This window comes from Neolamprologus brichardi, chromosome 12 (assembly GCF_056152115.1).
Source record: "Neolamprologus brichardi isolate AB-2024 chromosome 12, ASM5615211v1, whole genome shotgun sequence".
NCBI classification, from domain to species: domain Eukaryota; kingdom Metazoa; phylum Chordata; class Actinopteri; order Cichliformes; family Cichlidae; genus Neolamprologus; species Neolamprologus brichardi.
In genome coordinates, this window is record NC_142115.1 from 38,948,868 (window position 1) to 38,972,500 (window position 23,633).

A 23,633-nucleotide genomic window follows, 5' to 3' on the forward strand; every position below is an offset into this window, starting at 1 on the left:
CCTAACAATATAAAGCGCCTTGAGGCGACTGTTGTTTTGAGGTTATTTAAACATCTGTGTTCCAGACTTGCTTTGCAGCGACATCCCGTCAGTTTTCGGAGCTAATGCTGCACAGCGGGATGTTTCGCCATCATGGTTTTAACACGTCTGTAGACAGGAGCAGAGTGATGGTTTCCATGGAAACCCAGCATCATTATGGAAACCAGAGGAGCAAGAATGGTGGAAGCAGCAAGTAAATAATCTGCTGACCTGATAAAACAAATGCCAGTCAAATCTGATCAGTTATTGATTATCCATGGTATGAAGCACTGACACAGCAAACTGAAATGATCAATAAAAAAAGAGCTTTCCAATCAGACTGCAGTTGTTTATTTTTATTTCCAGGAAACACAATAATAGAACACCTTCACAAAAACATATAACCCATTAGTTATCTCCTCAATATGAAAGTCAGCAAGTTAAGAGGTGAAATTAAAAAAAGAATCAGATCAGATGAATCAGAAGTATCAATCATGTCTTAGTGATGATAAATAATGACTAATAATGCTGATATCAGGGTGTATCAGAGTTTAAATATGAGTTGAAAAAGAATCATTTTAGAATTAATCAGAATAAAACTGAAGTCTTTATTCGTGTCTAGTACTTGACTTTAACCAGGAGGGGGAAGTATTTTCACTCAGCCATCATAAGAGACTCACTGAAACAATATCAATAAAATAATTACAACAACAGCTGATGATTGATACGATAAGATAGTCTTTATTATTCCCAGATATGTGAAATTCACACTGTACAGTAGCAAAGTAGACGGCAGGGCAGGAGTAAATAAATACACGCAGCATACCTACAAACAATACTATGCAAGACTGCTCAAAGAAGTCCTATCTCTAATAATCGGCTATGTACCACAGGCCTTCAAGCTGGCTGTATTTTTTTTAACAATATTTTTTTTAGTTTTCATTTTCACAAACAACCCATAATTACATAATATAATATGGTGTACAGTTCACGGCACTAAAAAACAAAACAAAAAACAAAGAAACAAATCAAAAACCAAACACAGAACAAAAGCTCAGATCCATCGAAACAATACAATACCTGCGGTCCCAGTGATAATATGTAGTTTGAACACTCAAGAAAATCCTTGTAGCATAATATTAGAGACATCGGGTCCCACATAGTTCAGGCATGGTTCTCATACCCAGAAAGCTGGCTGTAGTTAAACCTTTACTCAAAAAGCATCTCTAGACCCAGCAGTCTTAGCTAATTATAGGCCAATCTCCAACCTTCATTTCATATCAAACATCCTTGAAAGAGTAGTTGTCAAACAGCTAACAGATCATCTGCAGAGGAATGGTTTATTTGAAGAGTTTCAGTCAGGTTTCAGAGCTCATCACAGCACAGAAACAGCTTTAGTGAAGGTTACAAATGATCTTCTTATGGCCTCTGACAGTGGACTCATCTCTGTGCTTGTCCTGCTAGACCTCAGTGCAGCGTTCGATACTGTCGACCATAATATCCTATTAGAGCGATTAGAACATGCTGTAGGTATTACAGGTACTGTGCTGCAGTGGTTTGTATCATATCTATCTAATAGACTCCAGTTTGTGCATGTAAATGGAGAGTCCTCTTCACACACTGAGGTTAATTATGGAGTTCCACAGGGTTCAGTGCTAGGACCAATTCTGTTTACATTATACATGCTTCCCTTAATCAGGCCCCATCTTATCTTAATGGCCTTGTAGTACCATATCACCCTATTAGAGCACTTCGCTCTCGCTCTGCAGGCCTACTTGTTGTTCCTAGAGTATTTAAAAGTAGAATGGGAGGCAGAGCCTTCAGTTTTCAGGCCCCTCTTCTGTGGAACCAGCTTCCAGTTTGGATTCAGGAGACAGACACTATCTCTACTTTCAAGATTAGGCTTCAAACTTTCCTTTTTGCTAAAGCATATAGTTAGGGCTGGACCAGGTGACCCTGAATCCTCCCTTAGTTATGCTGCAATAGGTGTAGGCTGCCGGGGATTCCCATGATGCACTGGGTGTTTCTTCTACAGTCACTATGTGTTAATAGACCTCTCGGCACTGAATCACTCTTGTTATTAATCTCTGGCTCTCCTGTTTAAAGGGAGTTTTTCCTTCCCAGTGTTGTTGGGTTTTTCTCTGTATGTATTATTGTAGGGTCTACCTTACAATATAAAGCGCCTTGGAGCAACTGTTGTTGTGATTAACATACACATACACAAAACATACACAAGGTAGAAGAAATATTATTTAGATCCTCCACAGGTGACTTCCAATGTGTGATATTTCTTTAGTCAACTAAACGACTCACCGCCAGTCTTCTCCAAGAAAGAGTCCTAATGCCTTCAAACAGTGAGTGAAAATATCTCTAAGAGAGTCAAGACTACTGGGTGAAAACCGTCTGCTCTGAAAATGAACCAAAGGTCATCACCTCGATCAAACAGCAAGTGACAGTCAGCCAGTTCAGACACACCGATGCAGTGGGCAGTGTGATGGTGGTCAACCTGTGTCATCCCTGTCGGGGAAATATCTGCCATGTTTTTCTCCTTTCCTCCAAGATCATTCAGTAAGTTCTGAAAAAGAAAAAGTGAAATATTTTTGGATTCTTTGCTCGTTATGATTGGTTTTATTTTTTTGTCTGTTCACATTAGAAATTTTCATCCTCGATTGAATTCAAATTGAATTTTCATTTTGTAACTGTGTGCTCTAATGGTCAGATTGAAAAAGAGATTTTAATCTCAAGGTATTCCCAAATTAATTACTGCTGCTTAAGACTGCTGATATAATGATACGATGAAAATTCTGATTCTGGTTTCACAAAAACGCCTCGTTTCCTCCCCTCTCACAGAAATGTTGGTCTTTGTCCAACGTGCGTGTGTGTCAGATGGTACTCAGCAGGTTTCAACACACAGGAGCCCGCAGATAGATATGTTGTTTCCATGACAACCCAATGAGGAAGATGATTATTAATTTAAATACATTTCCTCCTCCTCCTCCATCTGTTCTTCTCCTGCTGATGGTTTTCCTCAGTCTGAAGATCATGAAATAGTGTTTGTGCCTTAACCCGTCCGTCTGTAACTCGTGCAGTTCTCATACATATTTTAAGGATTAAAATCTGATAAGAAACATTTTTCTGCAGCTGAATTAAACATTTTTATGTAACTGTAAGTGTGAATGTGTCCTGTGAAGCAGCTGATGCGTTTCACACGTCGTGTTTATTTTAAAGGAACGGTCTCACTTAGCTTTTTCACTTTTACCAAATGTCAACCAAAGCCTTAACAAACCCCAATACAGTTTAACCAAACACTAAACACAGGTTAATTCTAACTCTGCTATTGTAGGTTGAAAATGTTTCCTTTTGGATGTAGTTTATAACTTAATCTGAAGATGTTGTTCACCTCACCAAGACAGAACACCAGCTCTTGAATGTCACGGTCCAAACATTCCTCGGTACCAACGCAGGAACAAAAAACAGACACAGTCACTCCTTAATGCACTCTCGATTCACGTGGACTCATGTCCTGGCTGTGGACCACTGGACCAGATATTCACCCTGTTTGTAAGTAAGTAAGTTAAAGCTTTATTTATAGGGCATCTTTCAAGATGTAAAATCACAAAGTGCTCAACAAGACCCAATAATGGATATAGCAAAACAGAACAAGAGAAATCAATATCAAGCAGATTTAAACTCCAGTTGGAGGGCAAAAATGATTCAAGATGGCTGCTAGGGTGCAGACACACAGCTTGGCAGGTCCTGTGCTTTTGCCAAAAAAAACACCTAAAAACCATCTAAAAACCCCTGGATCTTGACATCAACTTGTCTCTTTGTTTTATACATTTTTGTCTTCTGTGGAGTTCGACATGTCCAAGAAAGCTGGATAATTATACCATTTTTCCAGCCAAATGGAGTCAACATCTTTTGTTCACAAGATTCTTGGATTTTGGTCATGCTAGACCACCCCCAGGTAAACATGAACAATTAAATACACCACAATTGTCCCTGGAGATTCTGAAACTTGTACTGATGCTACTTTTGGCTGGTGATATAGAACTAAATCCTGGACCTAATTCAAACATTAGTGATTTGGACTGGCTACAACTAATTAGCCTAGTTAGCCTATGGGCACAGCTATCTCTGCATTGCTTTCCACCTCAACTAACTGTGCTCCAACCATCGTCCCAGTTAGTAAGGCTACATCTGCAACTAATAGTGTTTACGCCCCTGTTGTCCGGGCCTCCGCTTCTGCTGTTTGGGTTACCACCTCAGCTGCTTGGGCCTCCGCCTCAGTTGCCTGGGTTTCTGCCTCGGCTGCCTGGGCCTCCATCTCGGCTGCCTGGGCTTCCACCTCGGCTGTCTGGGCCCCCACCTTGGCTGCCTGGGCTTTTCTGTTAAAAAAACAGATTAGTAGTTCAAGTTGCTAACTGCAATGCACATATAAAGGCAAAAAACCTTTTTCTGTCTTAGTTTAAAGATCACGAATGTTGTGAGAGAGTGTGTTTTCACAGATTGAGAGAAAGCTAACTATACCGCCATTTGTAATGGAAGCCGCGATTCCACTGTTAGCTTAAATAGGTAGCTGGTCTTATTACCTGTTTTATTTTGTGACAAATTCAGCTCTTAGACACTTCTTTTATTCTGACATTATTGAAAGTTACAGTTGATGAGGACCTACCCAGTTCTTGTGTGTCAAATGTAAATAGTCTGATGTATACTGTTTGTGGACAATTGTAAACTGTTGTGAGCAATGGTAGAATATTTTTGTTTATTGTTTACAAATGTAATATAAGAAGAAGAAGAAGAATAACTTTATTTATCCCGAGGGAAATTCTTTTGTCATGTACATGCTCAAAGCAGCAGGAGAGACAGAGGAACAGATGAATAAGATATAAGATATCAAATATATACAATAAGAATAGTAGTGTACAGTAATATACAGTAGGATAGTGCAAGACATAGTATCGGATAACTCTAACAAAGTAATATATATAACTATATCCTGGTGAATAAATAACTTAACTATCAGTGCAGGCGATTCTAGAAAGTGACATAGTATTGTGCAATAGAATAAGGGGAGTGGCAGCGTATGATGGGGGGATGAAACAAATATTCAATAAGGTACTGTTAGGTAATATTGCACGGTCTGGAAGGGAACAGAATAACATTGGTAATCGTCTCAGGAAAATCACCTACAGAGTGAGGAAGAGTTATACAGTCTTATTGCCACCGGCACAAAGGATTTACTGTGGCGGTCAGTTCTGCATTTTGGGGCGATGAGTCTTTTGCTGCGTTTGCTCCGATGGTCCATCACGGGGGCGTGCGTGGGGTGGGAGGGGTTGTCCATGATAGAAACAAGCTTTTTTAGCATTCTCCTTTCAGACACCTCCTCCAGGTTCTCAAGTCTGACATCCTCTGCCACCCGTCCATCGTGTATCCGACAGGGAAAGTCCCTCCAGGGCACTCGGGCTCTCCCGAGCCCAGACTTCTCGTTGAGAAAAGGGTGTCAATAGCATTCAGAGACCAGTTGATCAAATCCATAATTCTCTTTAGGTTTTAGAAACAGACTGTTCCAGGGAAAGTAATACAAAAAAACACGAGACTAGACAAGGACATAAGAACTAAGCAGGGAAGATAAGGGAGAGGAGAGGAGAAAAAGTGCGTCCGCCTCCTGGGAAATTATTGTCTTTGAATTTTGTAACCACTGATAAGGCCAGGGTTTGGTGGGAAACAGACCTCGAAGTTCAGCTTAGTGCAGAAGCATGGTCCAAAACTTTTAGATCTGCCAAGAAATTGTTTTCCTGTAACAGACTCCAGGAAAACTGGAGTCTGTTACAGGAAATCGTACACAGACTGCAGCGTACGCCAGAGTTTCTAAATAAAATTCATCCTCAGATTTCTCCTCTTTGTGTAAAGTGCAATACGGATGTGGGGACCTACTACCATTGCATATGGCAATGTCCTTTAATTACTAGATTTTGGAAAAATATTGCTATAGAGCTTCGCTCAATCCTTCTCCAGATGATCCCATTGAACGCTGTGCTGTTCGTTCTGGGACTGTCTATAGAAGGGCTCTCTCTGTCTTCTGTACAGATGCTTTTGTTAGGTAAACTTTTACATTTAGCGAGGCGATGTGTACTGTTTCAATGGATTCAGAGACAGCGCCCCACTGTTACACAATGGTACAGAGAAACGTTCAAGGTGCTGCCAATGGAGCACCTTAGTGCCATCATAAAGGGCAATTGTAATACATTCTGTAGGATGTGGCAGCCTTTGCTTGATCACCTACCTCGTGACCTTGCTGTGCTATTACATAAAGGGGGATCACATTTTGTTTTTAAACACAATAATTAATGTCTGTATTCACTTTTTTCTCTCTCCCCCCCTTTTTTTAAAATTTTTTTTTCTTTCCCTTGATTTCAAATATGAAACCCTATACATATTTTGACCCAGACATGTACATCTGTAACTCATGTACCTGTATTTCTTTTTTTTCTTATTTGTATTTGGCTGTGCTGATTTGTTGCTGTTTGTGTTGTTCCAAAAAATCAATAAATCATTGTTTAAAAAAAATTAATAAAAGAATATATAAAGTCTTACACTCCTTTGCTCCACCACCACTAAAGCAGTTCATTAGGCATAAAGAAAACTGGAGAAAAGAAGACAGGGCCACTCGAGCTACAACCCGCGGAGACTTGTTTATACACCACAGACGGACAGCATTTGGGCAGAATGTCCTCTCTGTCCACGGTGGCCATCTGTGGAACAGTCTTCCTCAATCCATTAGAAAATGCTCGACATTCAACTTGGCACAGGTTAAAAACTGGTTATGGACAAATCAAGTGTGTGATCATGTATAAATTGTATAGTTTTAATGTTTTATTTGGGAATAGAATGGTTTGTATGTGTGAGTTTGGTGATAGAGTTTTTATTATGAATGAATTGTGAATTTTTTTATGAATTATTATGTCTATTTTTTTATTCAATTCAATTCAATTTTATTTATATAGTGCCAAATCACAACAAAAGTCACCTCAAGGCACTTTATATTGTACAATAGATACAGAGAAAAGCCCAACAATCATATGACCCCCTATGAGCAAGCACTTTGGCGACAGTGGGAAGGAAAAACTCCCTTTTAACAGGAAGAAACCTCCGGCAGAATGAGGCTCAGGGAGGGGCGGGGCCATCTGCTGTGATTGGTTGGGGTGAGAGAAGGAAGACAGGACAAAGACATGCTGTGGAAGAGAGACAGAGCAGGGAGTGCAGTGCACTCTAAGAGTCAAACTAAGAGTGAATTCATGACGATGTTTATGTGAAGCGTAGTTTAGATCAGGTTCAGAGATAAAACTAACAGCTTTAGAATCAGCGCAAAAAGGGTGTAAACACAAAGCGCGGACCCGCCAAAACATCAGAATCAGCGAGCTGTCGGCTTTCAGCTCCAACCGTGTCCGTGCCGTCGGGTAAGAAAGGTGAAATCTCACTGATTCTGATCGGCGGGTCTGCGCTTTGTGTTTATGTCTTTGTGCAGAAGCCGTGTTCCTGCTCTCATTTACTGTTTTAAATGTTTGGCGGTTGTCAAAATTTTGTGACATTTCACCTGAGATTCTGGAATTTTGGGCAAAATACATTTATATTAAAAAATCGATTCAGGATTTTAATGAATCGATATCACGTTATCCAAGCTAGAATCGATTTTAATCGATGAATCGATTATTAAAACCCACTCCTAGTGCTGGCAATCATGTATATTTAATTTAGATAATATTCTGGATATTTAGAATTGAGCTATTTGTATATATTAGAACTAGTTCCTAGATTTTGTAACATATTTTATTATTTCATTTAGTCTTTTGGATCTGACGTAACCACATGATAATTTTAATCTCATGAACCTTACAGGTGAGTTCATGCATGAACAGAAAACTCTCTATAATATCTCGAACCCCATCAAGATTTGTTTTAATTCTTCAAATCTAAAATGTTTATATGAAATACAACATTTCAGAAAAAGATGACATTTTCTGAGATCAAATGTCTTCCTGCAGGAACACACACACACTCAGCAGCATGGACAGCTCCTCCTCCTCCTGCTGCTGTTCCACCGATCTGTTCACCAGGCAGGCTGTGACATCATCATCTCTTTCTTTCTCTCTCTCTCTCACACATACACACTCACATACACACACACTCAGCAGAGCGGTTTTATTTCCACTTGGCTGATTTCTGGCATCGCATCAGAGAAGAAGAGGAAGGAGGAGGCAGTAGGAGGAGGAGCTGAGAGCAGCAGAGGGAGCGTCAGGTAGCAGATGAACAAATAACCCAGTTAATCAGCAGCTCCGTAACCAGCTGAATCCATAAGAAACAGGCTAACGTAGATGTGTCTAGCCTTTGAGGAGAAGGAGATGGAGTCTGAAGAGAATCTGCTGAGTGCTTACCTGCTGCTGCTGCTGCTCGGATCACACTTCACTCTGGTAACACGACCCTGCTTCTATTTATATTCTGCCGAGTGAGGACTCCCTCATGGTATCATGTATTCTGATCTGTTTTGGTGCTTTCTGGTGAATTTCAGTCACAGGCTGTAAAACCTTTTTTCTGACACACTTCCATGTTGGTGAGAAAATGGTGGTGTCAATCGATCTTGATCTGCATCAGAGACCAAATCTGTGATCATCTTTAAGTCAGAATGTAAATCTGCTTTCTTTGAGATAACTCTGGGTTAATGGTTTTTACCTACCTTCCCTTTATGCAACCATTTTTCAGTTATTAATAATTAATCCAGGTCACGTGGTTTTCAGCCCGATAATTAATTTCAGCTGATAAAGCCGTATCATTGCCTTGCTCAGCAGCACAGGTTGATAAAACGGGAACAAATGAAGCCAGATGGAAGTGTTCTGAATGTATTTAATATGTAATGACATTTCTCACATCAGTTAATAATAAATCTGCTAATAATCCGGATTATCCGATAGATAGCAGCAGATTAGCTTCAGTGTGAGAGTGACATAGACAGAATAGCTTTACAGCTGAAATACAAAGACTGTTAACAGTAAAAATTATAATAAAATTGGAGCCTTTGCTGGACAGTATAGCTATTGAAGGTTTTTGGTACTTTAGCAATGGATTTGTTTTTTAGACACACTGATCCTTGTGAAGAACACATCATATTTCTGTTGTTTTAATAATGTCCTAATTTTCATCGTACCCTCATTTAGGTGGGTCCCTCAACCCCTGAGGAGGGCTGGCAGGTCTACAGTTCAGCTCAGGACTCAGAGGGTCGATGTGTTTGTACAGTGGTGGCTCCTCAGCAGACTGTCTGTTCCAGAGATGCTCGAACCAAGCAACTACGACAACTGCTAGAAAAGGTATAAAATACCTGAAAAATTCAATTCAATTTTTCAATTCAATTTTATCTATACAGTGCTAAATCACAACAGCAGTGACCTCAAGATACTTTATATTGTAAGGTAGACCCTACAATAATACATACAGAGAAAAACCCAACAATCATATGACCCCCTATGAGCAAGCACTTTGGCAATAGCGGTCAGCGGAGTAGCACCTGGTCTAGATTTTTACAGTCGCAGAGACGGTAGATTTTCACAGAAATGCAGCCACGTTTTCATTTGGGAGGGCGCTAGGGGCCCTTCTGACCTGCTACAGCGTGGACCCATGAGAATAATGAGCAGAAAGGCAAGACAATACCCGCATCTGACAGAGAAGCAGAAGTTTGAGTCAGAGCTTATCAGCGGTGTCATGTGGTTCTGGATCCTTTGGCACTGCTGGCATGACCCTGATGCACTTCTTGGTCACTTACGTTGGCCGGATGCTTCTGAGTGGATGTGAAGCTTGGTATAGAATAGAATAGAATTCAACTTTATTGTCATTGCACATGTCACAAGTACAGGCAACAAAATGCAGTCTGCATCCATCCATCCATTCCTTCCATTCCAGATGACGAGGAATAAGGTCACCATGGTACTTGTAACTGTCCTTAATCTCTGTAATTTTGCCTTCTGGTAGTGTGAGCCCCTCAGGTCCAACTCGCTTTCATCTCTTTGTTACCAGCCGACGACACTTTTCCAATCCAAATGACATTACGATGCCTTTGCTGGATATCCTGGTGGTGTGGATCAGTGAATCGATGTCTCATTCCCTCTTGGCCTACAGCTTCATGTCATCCATGTAGAGGATGCAGCTGATGATTGTTCCATTCCATAATTGGTATCTGTAGCGAGTCTCAATGATCTAATTGAGGAGTTTCAGGCCTATGCAGAACAGCAGTGGTGGCTTTCAGTGCAGTGACCCCCAAGCTTGGCATATGGCTCCAGCAGATCCCAGGAACAACACCCAATATCTGTTCAGAAGAGCAGAGTCCTAGGGACAGCTAAGATACTGCGCAGGACCCTCAAGCTCCCAGGCCTCTGTCAGAGGACTCGAGCTTGAAGGATAAAGACCACCTGCAGGGGCGAGCAGGGAATATTTTTTAAATATGTGTGTGTATATGACCAATTCAAGGCACTTCTGTTGTGATTTCAACAATGAAGTTATTCTAATGGGAGACTTAAAAAATTGGGATAACAAAAGTGATAGAAAGAAACTGAAATTACAGATACTTTTGGTCTAACACAAATGATCAGTGATCCCACTAGAGTAACAAATCCCTCTACAACTCATAAGACCAGGTGTTTTCTAACAAACCGGATAGAATGACAAAAACATATAACTTTTTGACTGGCTTATCTGACCATAATGTCATATTCAAATTAAAAAAAGGAAATGACAGGTACCTTAGTGTTTATCAATGATACTGTCCTGTCCAGGTGCAGAATATGAGTCAATCCATTGAAGCGCTAGATCAGCGGTCTCAGAGAGATCTACAGTTTGTGGAGAAGATGGAAGTTCAGCTGAAAGGTCTGGAAAACAAATTCAAACAGGTGGAAGATGGACATGAGAGCAACATTGCCAGACAGTACAAGGTACTTTGCCCACATCATGAAACTGAACAATCCATCAACAACTTTGTGGTCTCTCTCCCTCTCTCTCTCTCTCTCTCTCTCAATAAAGAGCAATGAAGCATTTCAAAAAGAAGAGATCACTTGAAGGAACTGAACATAATTTACTGAGATAGAGAACTGCATTGCAGTGGTTTGTATCATATCTATCTAATAGACTCCAATTTGTGCATGTAAATGGAGAGTCCTCTTCACACACTGAGGTCAATTATGGTGTTCCACAGGGTTCGGTGCTAGGACCGATTATATTTACATTATACATGCTTCTCTTAGGCAGCATCATTAGAAGACATTGCATACATCTTCACTGCTATGCAGATGACACCCAGCTCTATCTGTCCATGAAGCCAGATAACACACACCAATGAGTTAAACTGCAGGAATGTCTTAAAGACATAAAGACCTGGATGGCCGCTAACTTTCTGCTTCTTAATTCAGGTCAAACTGAGGTTATTGTACTCGGCCCTGAAAATCTTAGAAATATGGTATCTAACCAGATTCTTACTCTGGATGGCATTACCTTGGCCTCCAGTAACACAGTGAGGAACCTTGGAGTCATTTTTGACCAGGACATGTCCTTCAACGCACATATTAAACAAACACTGGAAATATGTTCAGTTTCTATGCCCTATGTTAAAACAAGATCTAGAGTGTGATTAAAGTGGTGGGTGGGTTCTTTTACATTTTGACAGAAGCCAATTGAGTCTAATAACAGATTAAATGCCATGTTGAGGCTGTCATTTTTAGCATCTACATGGATGTTAAAATCACCCACAATAATTATTTTATCTGAGCTGAGAACTAAATTAGATATAAAGTCTGAGAAATCAGACAGAAACTCTGTGTAAGGCCCAGGTGGACGATAGATGATAACAAGTAAGACTGGTTTCTGAGTTTCACAGCTGGGGTGTAGTGATGGGATTTCCAGCTCTTTTTGGAGAACCAACTCTTTCGGCTCGGGTCACTAAAAACAGCCGGCTCTTTTGGCTCCCAACCGGCTCTTCAGGTTGTTTTGTTGCTTTAATTAATTTATTATCAACAACAACATAAAATTATGCACAAAAGAAATTACTAATGTAAAAAAAACGTGGATTTATTTATATGATTACATATAAATATATATGGTGGCCCCTAGAGACAAAGCACGCACAAACTCCAAAACACATTTCTAGCATTAACTGAACTTCCAAAACAGAGCTACCTAGATCACTTAAATTACACAATTGAAAGCCACTAGGTAACAAAAGCTCAACACTGCGCCTAGCATTCTGGAGCACTTCTGTTGTGTTTTGTACATGTTTTGGAGTTTGTACGTGTTTTGGAGTTTGTACGTGTTTCTGAGTTTTTACGTGTTTCGGATTTTTTACGTGTTCTGGAGTTTGTACATGATTCAGAGTTTGTACATGTTTTGTCTCTAGGGGGCCACCGTATATATACTTTTATTTATTCACTCCATATAAAATGTAATAAATAAATCATATAATACAAAAAACAACTATTTACATTTCAACTTTTAACTACTTAAATTTTCAGCTTTTTCCTTTTAAACAAATTTAAAGTGAAACAACACAAAACACTGCAAACCACAACACAATTAAAATGTGAAAACAAAAAGAAGATGCACATTCTCTGTCATATGGGCCTGCATGAATAAACTTTCTGAATCCTTTATCATCTGCAACTGAAAATAGTTGTGGATGATTACTATACCTTTCTAATGTGACGTTGTTGTCCCTGGCTCTCTTTCTCTCTCTTTCCCTCCTGCTCTGTTCCTGTGCTACTGAGTGTAACTACTGCCCCTCCCCCCTCTTTCTAGCACAAAGCACAAGGCTCGCGTGCGGAGTGAAGCGGAAAAAAAGTGTGAGACAGAGGGTGAGAGAAAAAAAAAACACACGGCTCCCAATAAAGAGCCGGCTCACGTTGTTCACTTCAAAGAGCCGGCTCTAAGAGCCATTTCGTTCACGACCGAGACATCACTACTGGGGTGGACAAGGCTAAGCATCAGGCTTTCAAATGAATTAAACATCTGTCTGGGTCTTTGGTTGATTAATAGGCTGATGTGAAAAATTGCTGCCACACCGCCCCCTCGGCCTGTTCTTCGAGGTTTCTGGTAGTTAGAATGACTCGGGGGTGTTGATTCATTTAAACTTACATAATCATCCTGCTGTAACCAGGTTTCTGTAAGGCAGCGGAAATCGATTTGTTGATCAATTACTAAGTCATGTAGTAACAGAGACTTGGAGGAGAGAGACCTAATATTTAATAATCCACATTTCACTGTTTTACTCTTTGGTTTAGATGTGGATACTGTATTGTTCTTTCTTTGTGATTTTTTATGTTTAAGTTGTTTGTTGCTGGTTTTTAGTTTGTTTTTTGTCTGTTTGGGAGCTGACACAGTCTCTATGGAGATGGGTTTTTGGGGGGTAGCAGGAGGAGAGAAGCTGCAGAGAGGCGTGTAAGACTGCAACTCTGCTTCCTGGTCCCAACTCTGGATAGTCATATTTTGGGGGGTTTAATAAATTTGTCCATATTTCTAGAAATGAGAGCTGCTTCATCCAAAGTGGGATGGATGCCGTCTCTCCTAACAAGACCAGGTTTCCTCCAGAAGGTTTGCCAATTATCTATGAAGCCCACATCGTTTCTGGGACACCACTCAGACAGCCAGCAATTTAAGGAGAACATGCGGCTAAACATGTCACTCCTGGTCTGATTGGGGAGGGGACCAGAGAAAACTACAGAGTCCCACAAAGTTACACACAGATTCAATATTGATTTTAGTGACCTCCGATTGGCGTAACCGGGTGTCATTACTGCCGACGTGAATTATGATTTTACTGAATTTACGTTTACCCTTAGCCAGCAGTTTTAAATTTCCCTCAATGTCACCTGCTCTGGCCCCTGGAAGACAATTGACTATAGTTGCCGGTGTCTCTAGCTTCACATGTCTGAGAACAGAATCACCAATTACCAGAGTTTGACCCCGGCGGGTGTGTCGCCAAGTGACACACCTCCACCACACACACATGCACACAAACCAAAGCGATGTCATGGCGCCAACCTGCGGCTCTTTAGTCCTTATAGTGCGGCTCCGCGTGGTTTGGGAAAATAAATTAGAAGTATTTAGCTGAAGTGTATTTTATTTATGTTAGTTCTTAGCAGACGCTGTGTGCAGAGGTTCAGGAGCAGAAGTCCCATTGTAAACATATCACGGCAGACCCGACGATGTTTGCATGAACACGCTTTTCAGCATCTCTTTATTGACCACTTTTCACACACGGTTGCTGTACGCCTACAGCCGGCTGTAGCTTTTCAGCTCACAGCCCGACACATACCAACACAACAACTAGAGATGGACCGATCCGATATTACGTATTGGTATCGGTCCGATACTGACCCAAATTCCTGGATCGGATATCGGCAAGAAATAAAAAATGTAATCCGATCCATTAAATATCAAAAAAGCACCTCACAAAAATTGCTACACGGCGTAACCCGGCTCATAACCGTAGCACGTTGGAGCAGTGTGCTCACATGATAGAGCGGCTGTGTGCAACCAAACCAGCATTTCATCTACAAGGAAGTTTTCCCAGAGAGAAGTAAAGCAAGTGTGTAAGTTCATCTCTGAATGTTTGTAAAGCATTCCAGCGTTAAGCTTAACAACCATATATGGAGCGACTGCCTCTCTCTCTCTCTCTCTCTCTCTCTCTCTCTCCTGCTCCTACTTCAAACGTGAAACTGATCAATGATCAGCTGATTGGCTTTTCTGTCGCTAGTCCGTCTCTCTTGTTTGTTTTTGGCCCACTTTGCACCAGAAAGAGGAAACCAGCAGCTGAACAACAGCAGCACGTTTAAGCTTGATAAGCTGTTGTTAGAATTTATTTAATATTACTTTCTACACCAGGATCTTTTTCTACGTAGCTGACGGCTGGTAACTGTGCAGGGGCGGATCTAGCAAAGTTTAGCCAGGGGGGCCGATAGGGCATGAACAGGGAAAAGGGGGCACAAAGACATACTTTTCTTTCTTATTCTCATTTAAAATGTCGAGCTTTTAATAAATAATTATCTGACCCAAAGTTTTAATCTGATGTAAAATATATAGAAGTCCATTACTGTATATAGTAACTGTTAAGTCTAACATACCCTAGTAAGCTATAGTACTTTTTCCTTTGGGAAGGTACCATCAGTGCAGTCTGCAATTTTGTTGAAGAAAGATGTTGAATTTATTTAATTATTCTTGAAAAATAATTTATTTCTGTGCATTTTCCTCCCTGCATCAAATTAAATTTGATTACATTGATTAAGCATCATGAGGTGGGGGGTGGTTCCCTATTTTTTTTTTGCTGGGAGTTTGCAACCCTATTAGTTAGGTTGCTTAATATTTCTGCTAAGTACTCTTTAAAATACCAGAATAGGAAGGATGGAGCAGGTTTAAGTTTATTAGATTAGTATTGCTGAACTATGAAATATTTTGGGCGCAGTGTATTTTTTACATACAGGTATAACAGAATAGCTTTAGTGTTGTTATTTATTTAAACTTGAGTATAAACTTATACAAAATGCAGCAAGATATTAAAAAAACGTTTTATTTATTAAAAAACACACTATATCGGATTCATATCGGTATCGGCAGATATCCAAATTTATGATATCGGTATCGGACATAAAAAAGTGGTATCGTGCCATCTCTAACAACAACACAGATAGCACAGACGTTAAGGTGGCGAGGCGTGATTGCGGGTGCCGCTCAGGTGTGTCCGTCTCCCCTGCAGACCACACCCTAACCCTAACCCACACACATTAACCTGGTAAAATACATATTTAGGCAGAATTTTGCAAATATCTATCTTTCTTTTTTTTTTTAGCAGCACAGTGCTTTTTTCCAATTATTTTTTAAAAACCAGGTCAAGGCTCCAAAAGCCCAAAGGAGATATAAGGGTGGCAGCTCACAACAGTTTTTGTTTGCTACGTGGATCATTTTAGTTCAGCTGCGTGTCTTTCCTTTAAGTGTTCAAAATGTGTTTATTACATAAATAAAATGTAATTTTCTCTGTAGCCCTTCATGGATTTTGATAAGCAACACACCTTAGTTGTTCACAAAAAGCATAAAGGTAAAAAACAATATATACACTGTTATCTTCATTTTAGATGTCAAAAAGTATTTGCGGCTCCCTTTGTTGTCTTTTGCGTGGAAACCGGGTCCAAATGGCTCTTTGGGTGTTAAAGGTTGCTGACCCCTGGTCTAGGGTCACCGAAATCAACAGGATTCATTCTGAAGGGCATGGATGTGCATCCAAAATTATTTAAAAAAAACAAAAACAAATGGATGAAAGATCTATAAGTCTAAAATTTAAAGTTTGACTTGGTGGCGGTGCTAGAGAAAAAGTCATGTCAGGGGTTTTGGTGATGACATGATGACTTGAATGGGTTCATCCGCTTGTGGCCATGAATGTTGTCAGTAATTTTGAAAATATTTCATGCAAACCTTTCAAGATACATTTATTCTAAATTAAAAGTTTGGCCTGATGGTGGCACTAGAGCTTCATTATCAAGGGGCTATTTGTGCATTCAATAAATAAACAAAGTGGCTGACACAAACACTTGGTCAACAATTGTATGTAACCATTTTCTGGAGGCAAATATCCCATGGGGTTGACCCCAACGGTAAAACATGTTAGTAATATTTGAGGAGAATATGAGGATTAAAAGTAGAGAGGATGTCTGTCTTCCAAAGAGGGCCCGGTGGTGCCAGTGTCCGGCAGCCTCGCCTCTGTCAGTGCGCCCCAGGGCAGCTGTGGCTACAATGTAGCTGCCATCACCAGTATGTGAATGTGTGTGTGAATGGGTGAATGACTGAATGTGTAAAGTGCTTTGGGGTCCTTATGGACTAGTAAAGCGCTATACAAATACAGGCCATTTACCATTTACCAAAGACAAACTGGGAGCTGGTTCCACAGAAAAGGGGCCAGAAAGCTGAAGGCTCTGCCTCCCATTCTGCTCTTAATTCTGCCCTAGTAACCACAAGTAAACCGGTAGTCAGAGAGCAAAGTGCTGTATTAGGATAATTTGATGCAATTAGGTCTTTACAATATGTTGAACATATGTGAGATTTCAAAAGGACATTTGAAAACATCTGATCTAAAGTGGGTTTTTTTCTGAATGTCTGCTGTTTGTCAGTCCATCAAAGCAAAGATGGAGGAGTTAAGGCCTCTCATCCCAGTTCTGGAGTCCTACAAAGCAGATGCACTGTTGGTCCGCCAGTTTAAAGAAGAGGCAGCGAATGTGACGGAGCTGCTGGGATCATTGCAGGAACAGCTCGGAGGTCTGGACTACCAGGAGCTCCACAGCCGGGTGATAAGCCTGGAGGACCGACTGAAGGCTTGCATGCAGAGGCTAGGTGGGTAGAGGAAAATAAAATCTGAAGCTCATACTATCTTTTCTGAATCAAGAAAAACATCTGAACTTGCCTTTGTGGACTAAAGTTTTCATAGGGCTGGGTGTAACCACACAAAGCTGTGTACATTAAACTCATAATATCTCCTGCAGTTTCTGCAAATTTTCATGTTATTTTGTCCACATGTGCCTACAGATTTCTTTGTTTGTTTTTTAGCTTGTGGGAAGCTCACAGGAATCTCTGAGCCAATCACCATAAAGACATCTGGATCTAGATTTGGATCATGGATGACTGACCCACTTGCTCCAGCTGGAGACAACAGAGTAAGTCTTAATATGTAACAGTAAATCAAATTTATGAGCATATCATACTGGCTCTCTTCAGTGTTGGGAAGGTTACTTTTAAAATGTATTCCACTACAAATTACAGATTAGATCCCCCAAAATGTATTTTTTAACGTAACTCAATAAGAGTAACGTAACAGAATACTTTGGATTACTTAATATATTATGATGTTTTTTACAACTACATGAATGTCCTATTGCTGTGTGATTTATTACTATTACTGAAGGTTACTCGCCATACCAACACCAACTAGATGATTAAATCTTAATATAAATGAGTAACAGTAGGTGGACATTAGGTAAGGCTGCACTTTTTGCAGCGATCTCGTATAGAAAACTATTCCGCGCGTATATAAAACAGGTCCGTGGCTCCGAACCGTAGTAAAGGGACCTCTGGCTAATACGTCGGGTTCGTGTTGAGCTCGTAGCCGAAAACTAGCTTTACTTTGTTGTCTGGGTCAACTTTGCTAGCGAGAGACAGAGAGAGGCGTTGAAAGGCTGCTGCAACAGAGCTTATTGTTTCAGAGGAAAACACGAACACGTGTACAGTCGAGTCTTAATACCTTACTTACAACTGGGCTACACTGCCCATGAGACGACATTCTTTACAGCTATTCCTGTAACACTCTGCCTATTGCCTTCTTATTAAGTCATTTTTTGAATAATAATTTTTAAAAATATTTCTTCTCGTCATTATGCGGCCACAAGTAGAGGTGACATGGGCCACGAGACTGAGACACAGGCATTAGACCCTCTTAATGCGTGTTTTGTTTGGGTTTCCACCGGCGTGGAATCACCAAAAATAGAGAGGTGACAGCCTAACATATGAAATAGGAAAAGACCGCCGTGTAATCCATTTATTTCAGCAAAGTAACTGTATTCTGAATACCACCTTTTGAAACAGTAACTGTATCGGAATACAGTTACTGATATTTTGTATTTTAAATAGGTAACGGCGGTACATGTATTCTGTTACTTTCCAACACTGGCTCATTTTTAGCTTAGAGAGTTTTTCGTGTCACTATACGAACACGAATTAGAAGTAACTTGATAAGGATATCTTGGCTGCAGTGGTCATTTTACGATGTTTTGCTATGCATACATTGCATGTCTGTGGAACATAAAGGATTCAAGTTAACAATACAAATAATTAGGATTGTTTTTACTTTTAATATTTGTTCTTTTTCCTTACAGGTATGGTACATGGATGGGTACCATAACAATCGCTTTGTTAGGGAGTACCAGTCCATGTCTGACTTCATGACGACAGACAATTTCACCTCTCACCGACTTCCTCATCCCTGGTCTGGTACTGGGCAGGTGGTTTATAATGGATCGCTTTACTTCAACAAGTTTCAGAGTCACACAATCATTAAATTTGACTTCAGCACATCGCTCATCAGCAGATCGCGACAACTTGACTTTGCTGGTTACAACAATATGTACCATTACTCCTGGGGTGGGCACTCTGACATTGACCTCATGGTGGACGAGGGTGGGCTGTGGGCTGTATATGCTACCAATCAAAATGCTGGTAATATTGTTCTTAGCCAGCTAAACCCCAACACCCTACAGATCATCCGCAGCTGGACCACCAACCATCCAAAACGCAGCGCTGGTGAGGCCTTCATGATCTGTGGAACCCTGTATGTCACCAATGGGTACTCAGGTGGAACCAAAGTATACTATGCCTTTTCCACCAACTCATCCACTTATGAGTACATCGACATCCCTCTGACCAACAAATACAGCCACCTGTCTATGCTTGACTACAACCCTCGAGACAGAGCGCTCTATGCCTGGAACAATGGCCACCAAGTTCTTTATAATGTCACACTTTATCACATAATACAGTAACAATCAATATTAGCCACTCTCACATTCAAAAGAAAAAACAAATCAAGACCCCACAATGTTACTGCAATCACAGTACACATGATCCCTTACACAGGATGCTCTGTGGGCCTTTACAAAGTAATGCTCCAAAATTTTATACAATTAAAGAATAAATACGATTTTCCTGAAAACATTAGATGATATCGAAATATACAACTAAAAAAAAAAATAGAATAAATCCTAAAGTACTCTGACTGTTAGAGGGTCAAAAGAAAATAGAAAATAGTTATCAGGTCAGTTGATTTGCTTCCTGGACAGAGAGTGGTGTATTAGCTACAATTAGCTTAGCTCCATCTGAAGAAAAAAACACCTTCCAAAAAGCTGAAGGCTGGGTCCCTGATCCTCCTCTTGTCCACTCATTCCTCTCTAACAGAAACTTCATCATCTTAAAAAATGACTCACCTGCATGTGAAATCTTCAGGGAACTGCTTGCCCTGAGATAGAAGAGAGCCCATTCTGAAAGCGTAACCACTAACTTTACAGCCCTTCTCAGTATATAGGTAGTGACTTAAGATTTAGTTTAGGTTTAGAGAAATATTTTGATTGCCAGTATAGGCCTTTAAGGTGTCAGCTGGTGTACTCAAGAGTAGAACCGGGATCAAATCAGGAAACCCGTCTATGTGATGCTGTGTTTGAACACTTCAGGTGCTTTTACATTTTTACACCAGTCCATTAAGTCAAAAGAACATAAGAGGAATCTAAGAGAGTGTTGGGGTTTTTTCTGTCATGATGGAGCTAGCTAACCAAACCAAATGTTCTCAGTAGCTGTGTCCCAAAACGTCGGCTGCATCCTCCTGAGGCCACATTTGTAGGCCGATTACGTCACAGCCAGGCGACAAAGGCTGTCCCAATTCGTCGACTCCTTCAAATGTGGCTGACAAATGCGTTCTTCATTTCCCTGAATTTGAAGGATGGGTCGGGTGTGTCCTTCGTGGCCCACCATATCTCAGAATTTATAGCGCGGCTCAGCCAAACTCCAGTTTCCAACAATGGCGGCCGCTACTAAGTTTTAAAATTACTCATACTAATCTTTCTGGGTCACAAAATAAACTTTTAACATATTTTCAGGCGAGAAAGTAGCTGTGTAAACTTCAAATACCTTCTTGGTTTTTCAAGACATCGCATATTTGCAAAAGTGCTCCGAAGTTTTCGGAGATGTCTGTTACCCACCCGCTCGATAGCTAGCCGGGGGGTTCAATGGTCACTCGAGCCGGCGAGAGCAGCAGACCCCCGGCTTCATCGTTTTCAGACCCCCGCTGTCTTTCGCTACTCAGGTTAAACATGATATATAAGTAACTTGGATAACTTAAACATGTAATTGTTTGGCTTTTTTCTGTGTTTTATTTGTTCCGGAGTAAATCAGTTTGGCTGAGATCAAAGTTATTAGATTATTAGATTAAATAAAACTTTATTAATCCATCGGGTGGGTTCCTCCGGGATTTTCACACAGCTGAATAAACGTCAAACAGAAAACTGATTAAACACGGTCGAGAATTTACACCAGTGTCCTGTTACATTTTAGATACCAAGGAGCAGACGGCTGAGTTTATCAAACTTCACAGACACAGCGGTCACGCAAATCTGAATGCTAGACCGTCAGATTTCACAGCCTTGCACTTCCGGCCTTCTCGGTCTTAGAAGGACCCGGCCCACGTAGACCGGGTCCTCCGAAGGATGCAACCGACGTTTTGGGACATGTTTGTGTAAAGCTAGGCTAAAAGCTAGCTGTAATTCTCAGTACTGAAATACTGCACAAAGCATTGGACTGTTAACTTATGTCATTGACTTCTTTTACTAAATGTTTCTTAAAAATTGTATTTAAATTATTAACTCAGTTGTTTGACACAAATGCACTTAAAATGTGAAACAGTGAAATTAAAATTTCACAGTGAGAAAACCCAACATTTTTAGATTACAGATTTTGATGGACACTGAAGAATGCTTCACAGTTTTTTTAAGATTTATTTTCTCTGCGTAATCTCTTCTGACTGAAGCAAGACCCACTGTTCTTATTCTTATATCCCTTAATATTATAAATAATAAGGTATTTCTTACTGTTGTGTGTTATACAGCAATACAAATGATTACCTGTTTTTCGCAATACTTCATTCAGTTTTTAAATTTATCATTGTACCATGTGAAATTCATTCAGATCACTGAGCTATGGGCATAGTCTATTTAAACAATAAGAATTCCTCTACACACTCACCTGTTTTTCTCAATAAGTAATTTGAGTGTTGCCCTGAATGGTAGTTATGAACGCACATGATGCTTGGCTGATACATTGATGCTAAAATCCTCTTTACCATCAAACGTCTTGTCCAGCATCACTTTAGATTCCATGACATCGTGTGATCTGTCAGATAGAAGAACCCAGTACGACGTTTGTGCAAAACAGATGATATGTACAGAAACTGTAGTCTGTTGGTCTCAGTGAACATCAGTTAGATGATTTCAGTATCACTTGTCTGTGCAGCTTTTAGGTATTTGAGGCTATGCCCCAAAACAAAGTGACTGCACAACAGTTGTTCTTCAGTCTAACACCCGATTGACTTGTAATAGCTTATTTGCTTTTGTTTTCCATATCAGATGATTTTTTTTTTTACAGTACTTTAAGTATGTCTTGATGCATGCTCAATCATCCAGGTAAGTAAATCTCCAAAAGTTGATTCTGTTCATCTGGATGTAGCTACATTCAGATGCACAGAATCAACTTTTGGATAGTACTTTAAGTATTTGTCTGTTTGTTTGTTTTACTTCTGTCATAAATGTTTGGCGTAAGCAGCAGGTTTTAATTCTACAGCTCCCTTCAAATGTGTAAGATGATTTATTCCGTTTTCATGACCAATAGCCTTAATATGTGATTGTGCTATGGATTTCTTCACCCAACCATTTTTAAAACAAAATTTAAACCAAGAGGCTCATTTTCATGAACTCTTCATGAACTCTTCATGTGTCCGTTTAAAGGCTTCATTGATCCCACAAGGTAACACATTACAGTAACATGATTATGAATAGTACAAATACAAATACACAACACAGTTAAAATAAAAGTGCCACAGGTAAGGGCCTTAAATTATGAGATAGTACAACAATTATATATATATATATATATATATATATATATATATATATATATATCAGTAATGAAATAAAAAGAAAAGTAAATGGGTGATGGGCAGTAATAATGGAGAGCAGTTTGTTCACCGACCTCGGACCCTCAGAGGCGTTTAAAAACGCCTCTCACATTCTGACCAATGATGCTTCCAGCTTTGTGGATTGATCTGCAATCAGTGCCAGAGAAGGCATAAAGCATAGTTTCAGCAGTTATGTGATGGCGAAGTAAACAAACATCAGTGAGATCAGAAAGGCGGCAGGTAAGTTCAATATGGGTATCATGTTACGGCTGTGTGCAGGCAAGAGAGGACCCAAGACGCAGACTCAGGCGAGGCAAGACGTGAACTCAAAAGCAGCTTTATTGCTGACCGGAGAAAACAACACAGAAACCTAAACTGGGGGAGGGGACTTGATTCCTCCTACGAGGGTAGAAGGAAGGTGCGCGGGCCATCCCAAGGGAGAACCCCCGATCCCGTTCTGGGTTGTCAAGGAAGAGGCGCTGGTGCCGCCTTCCGTAGCGGACCTCTTGCCAATCGTCAGCCATGACGGGTGGTTTTTAATATTTGTTTTATATTCTTTTTCTTTTTTAATTTAAATGAAATGCAAAAAAAAAAAATTAATGAATTGTTTTTTCAACTAAAGGTGAAACCCAAAAGGTGCTCAAACAACTATAAGAGAGCCCAAAGGCTAAAAAATCCCTTAAAATAAAAACCGTCTGTTCGGCTGTTTCTTTTAAATTTCTGCTAAAAAATAAAATAACTAAATAAGGTTTGTTTTTAAACAAAAAGGATACACCCAAAAGTTCTTAAACAACTAAAAGAGAGCACAAAGGCTTAAAAATCCTTAAAAACAAAA

At 40.1% G+C, this 23,633-nt stretch overlaps 1 protein-coding gene across 1 annotated transcript; it reads left to right on the forward strand.

The window, feature by feature from the left end:
* Window positions 1-8,160: 8,160 nt before the first annotated feature.
* Window positions 8,161-21,869, forward strand: LOC102793046 (noelin-like). Its single transcript, XM_006809359.3, has 6 exons — window positions 8,161-8,489; window positions 9,231-9,380; window positions 10,839-10,994; window positions 17,205-17,424; window positions 17,638-17,744; window positions 18,960-21,869. The coding sequence occupies exons 1-6, from the start codon at window positions 8,394-8,396 to the stop codon at window positions 19,620-19,622; spliced, it is 1,392 nt and encodes a 463-aa protein (XP_006809422.1). The 5' UTR covers window positions 8,161-8,393; the 3' UTR covers window positions 19,623-21,869.
* The last annotated feature ends 1,764 nt before the right edge of the window (window positions 21,870-23,633 follow it).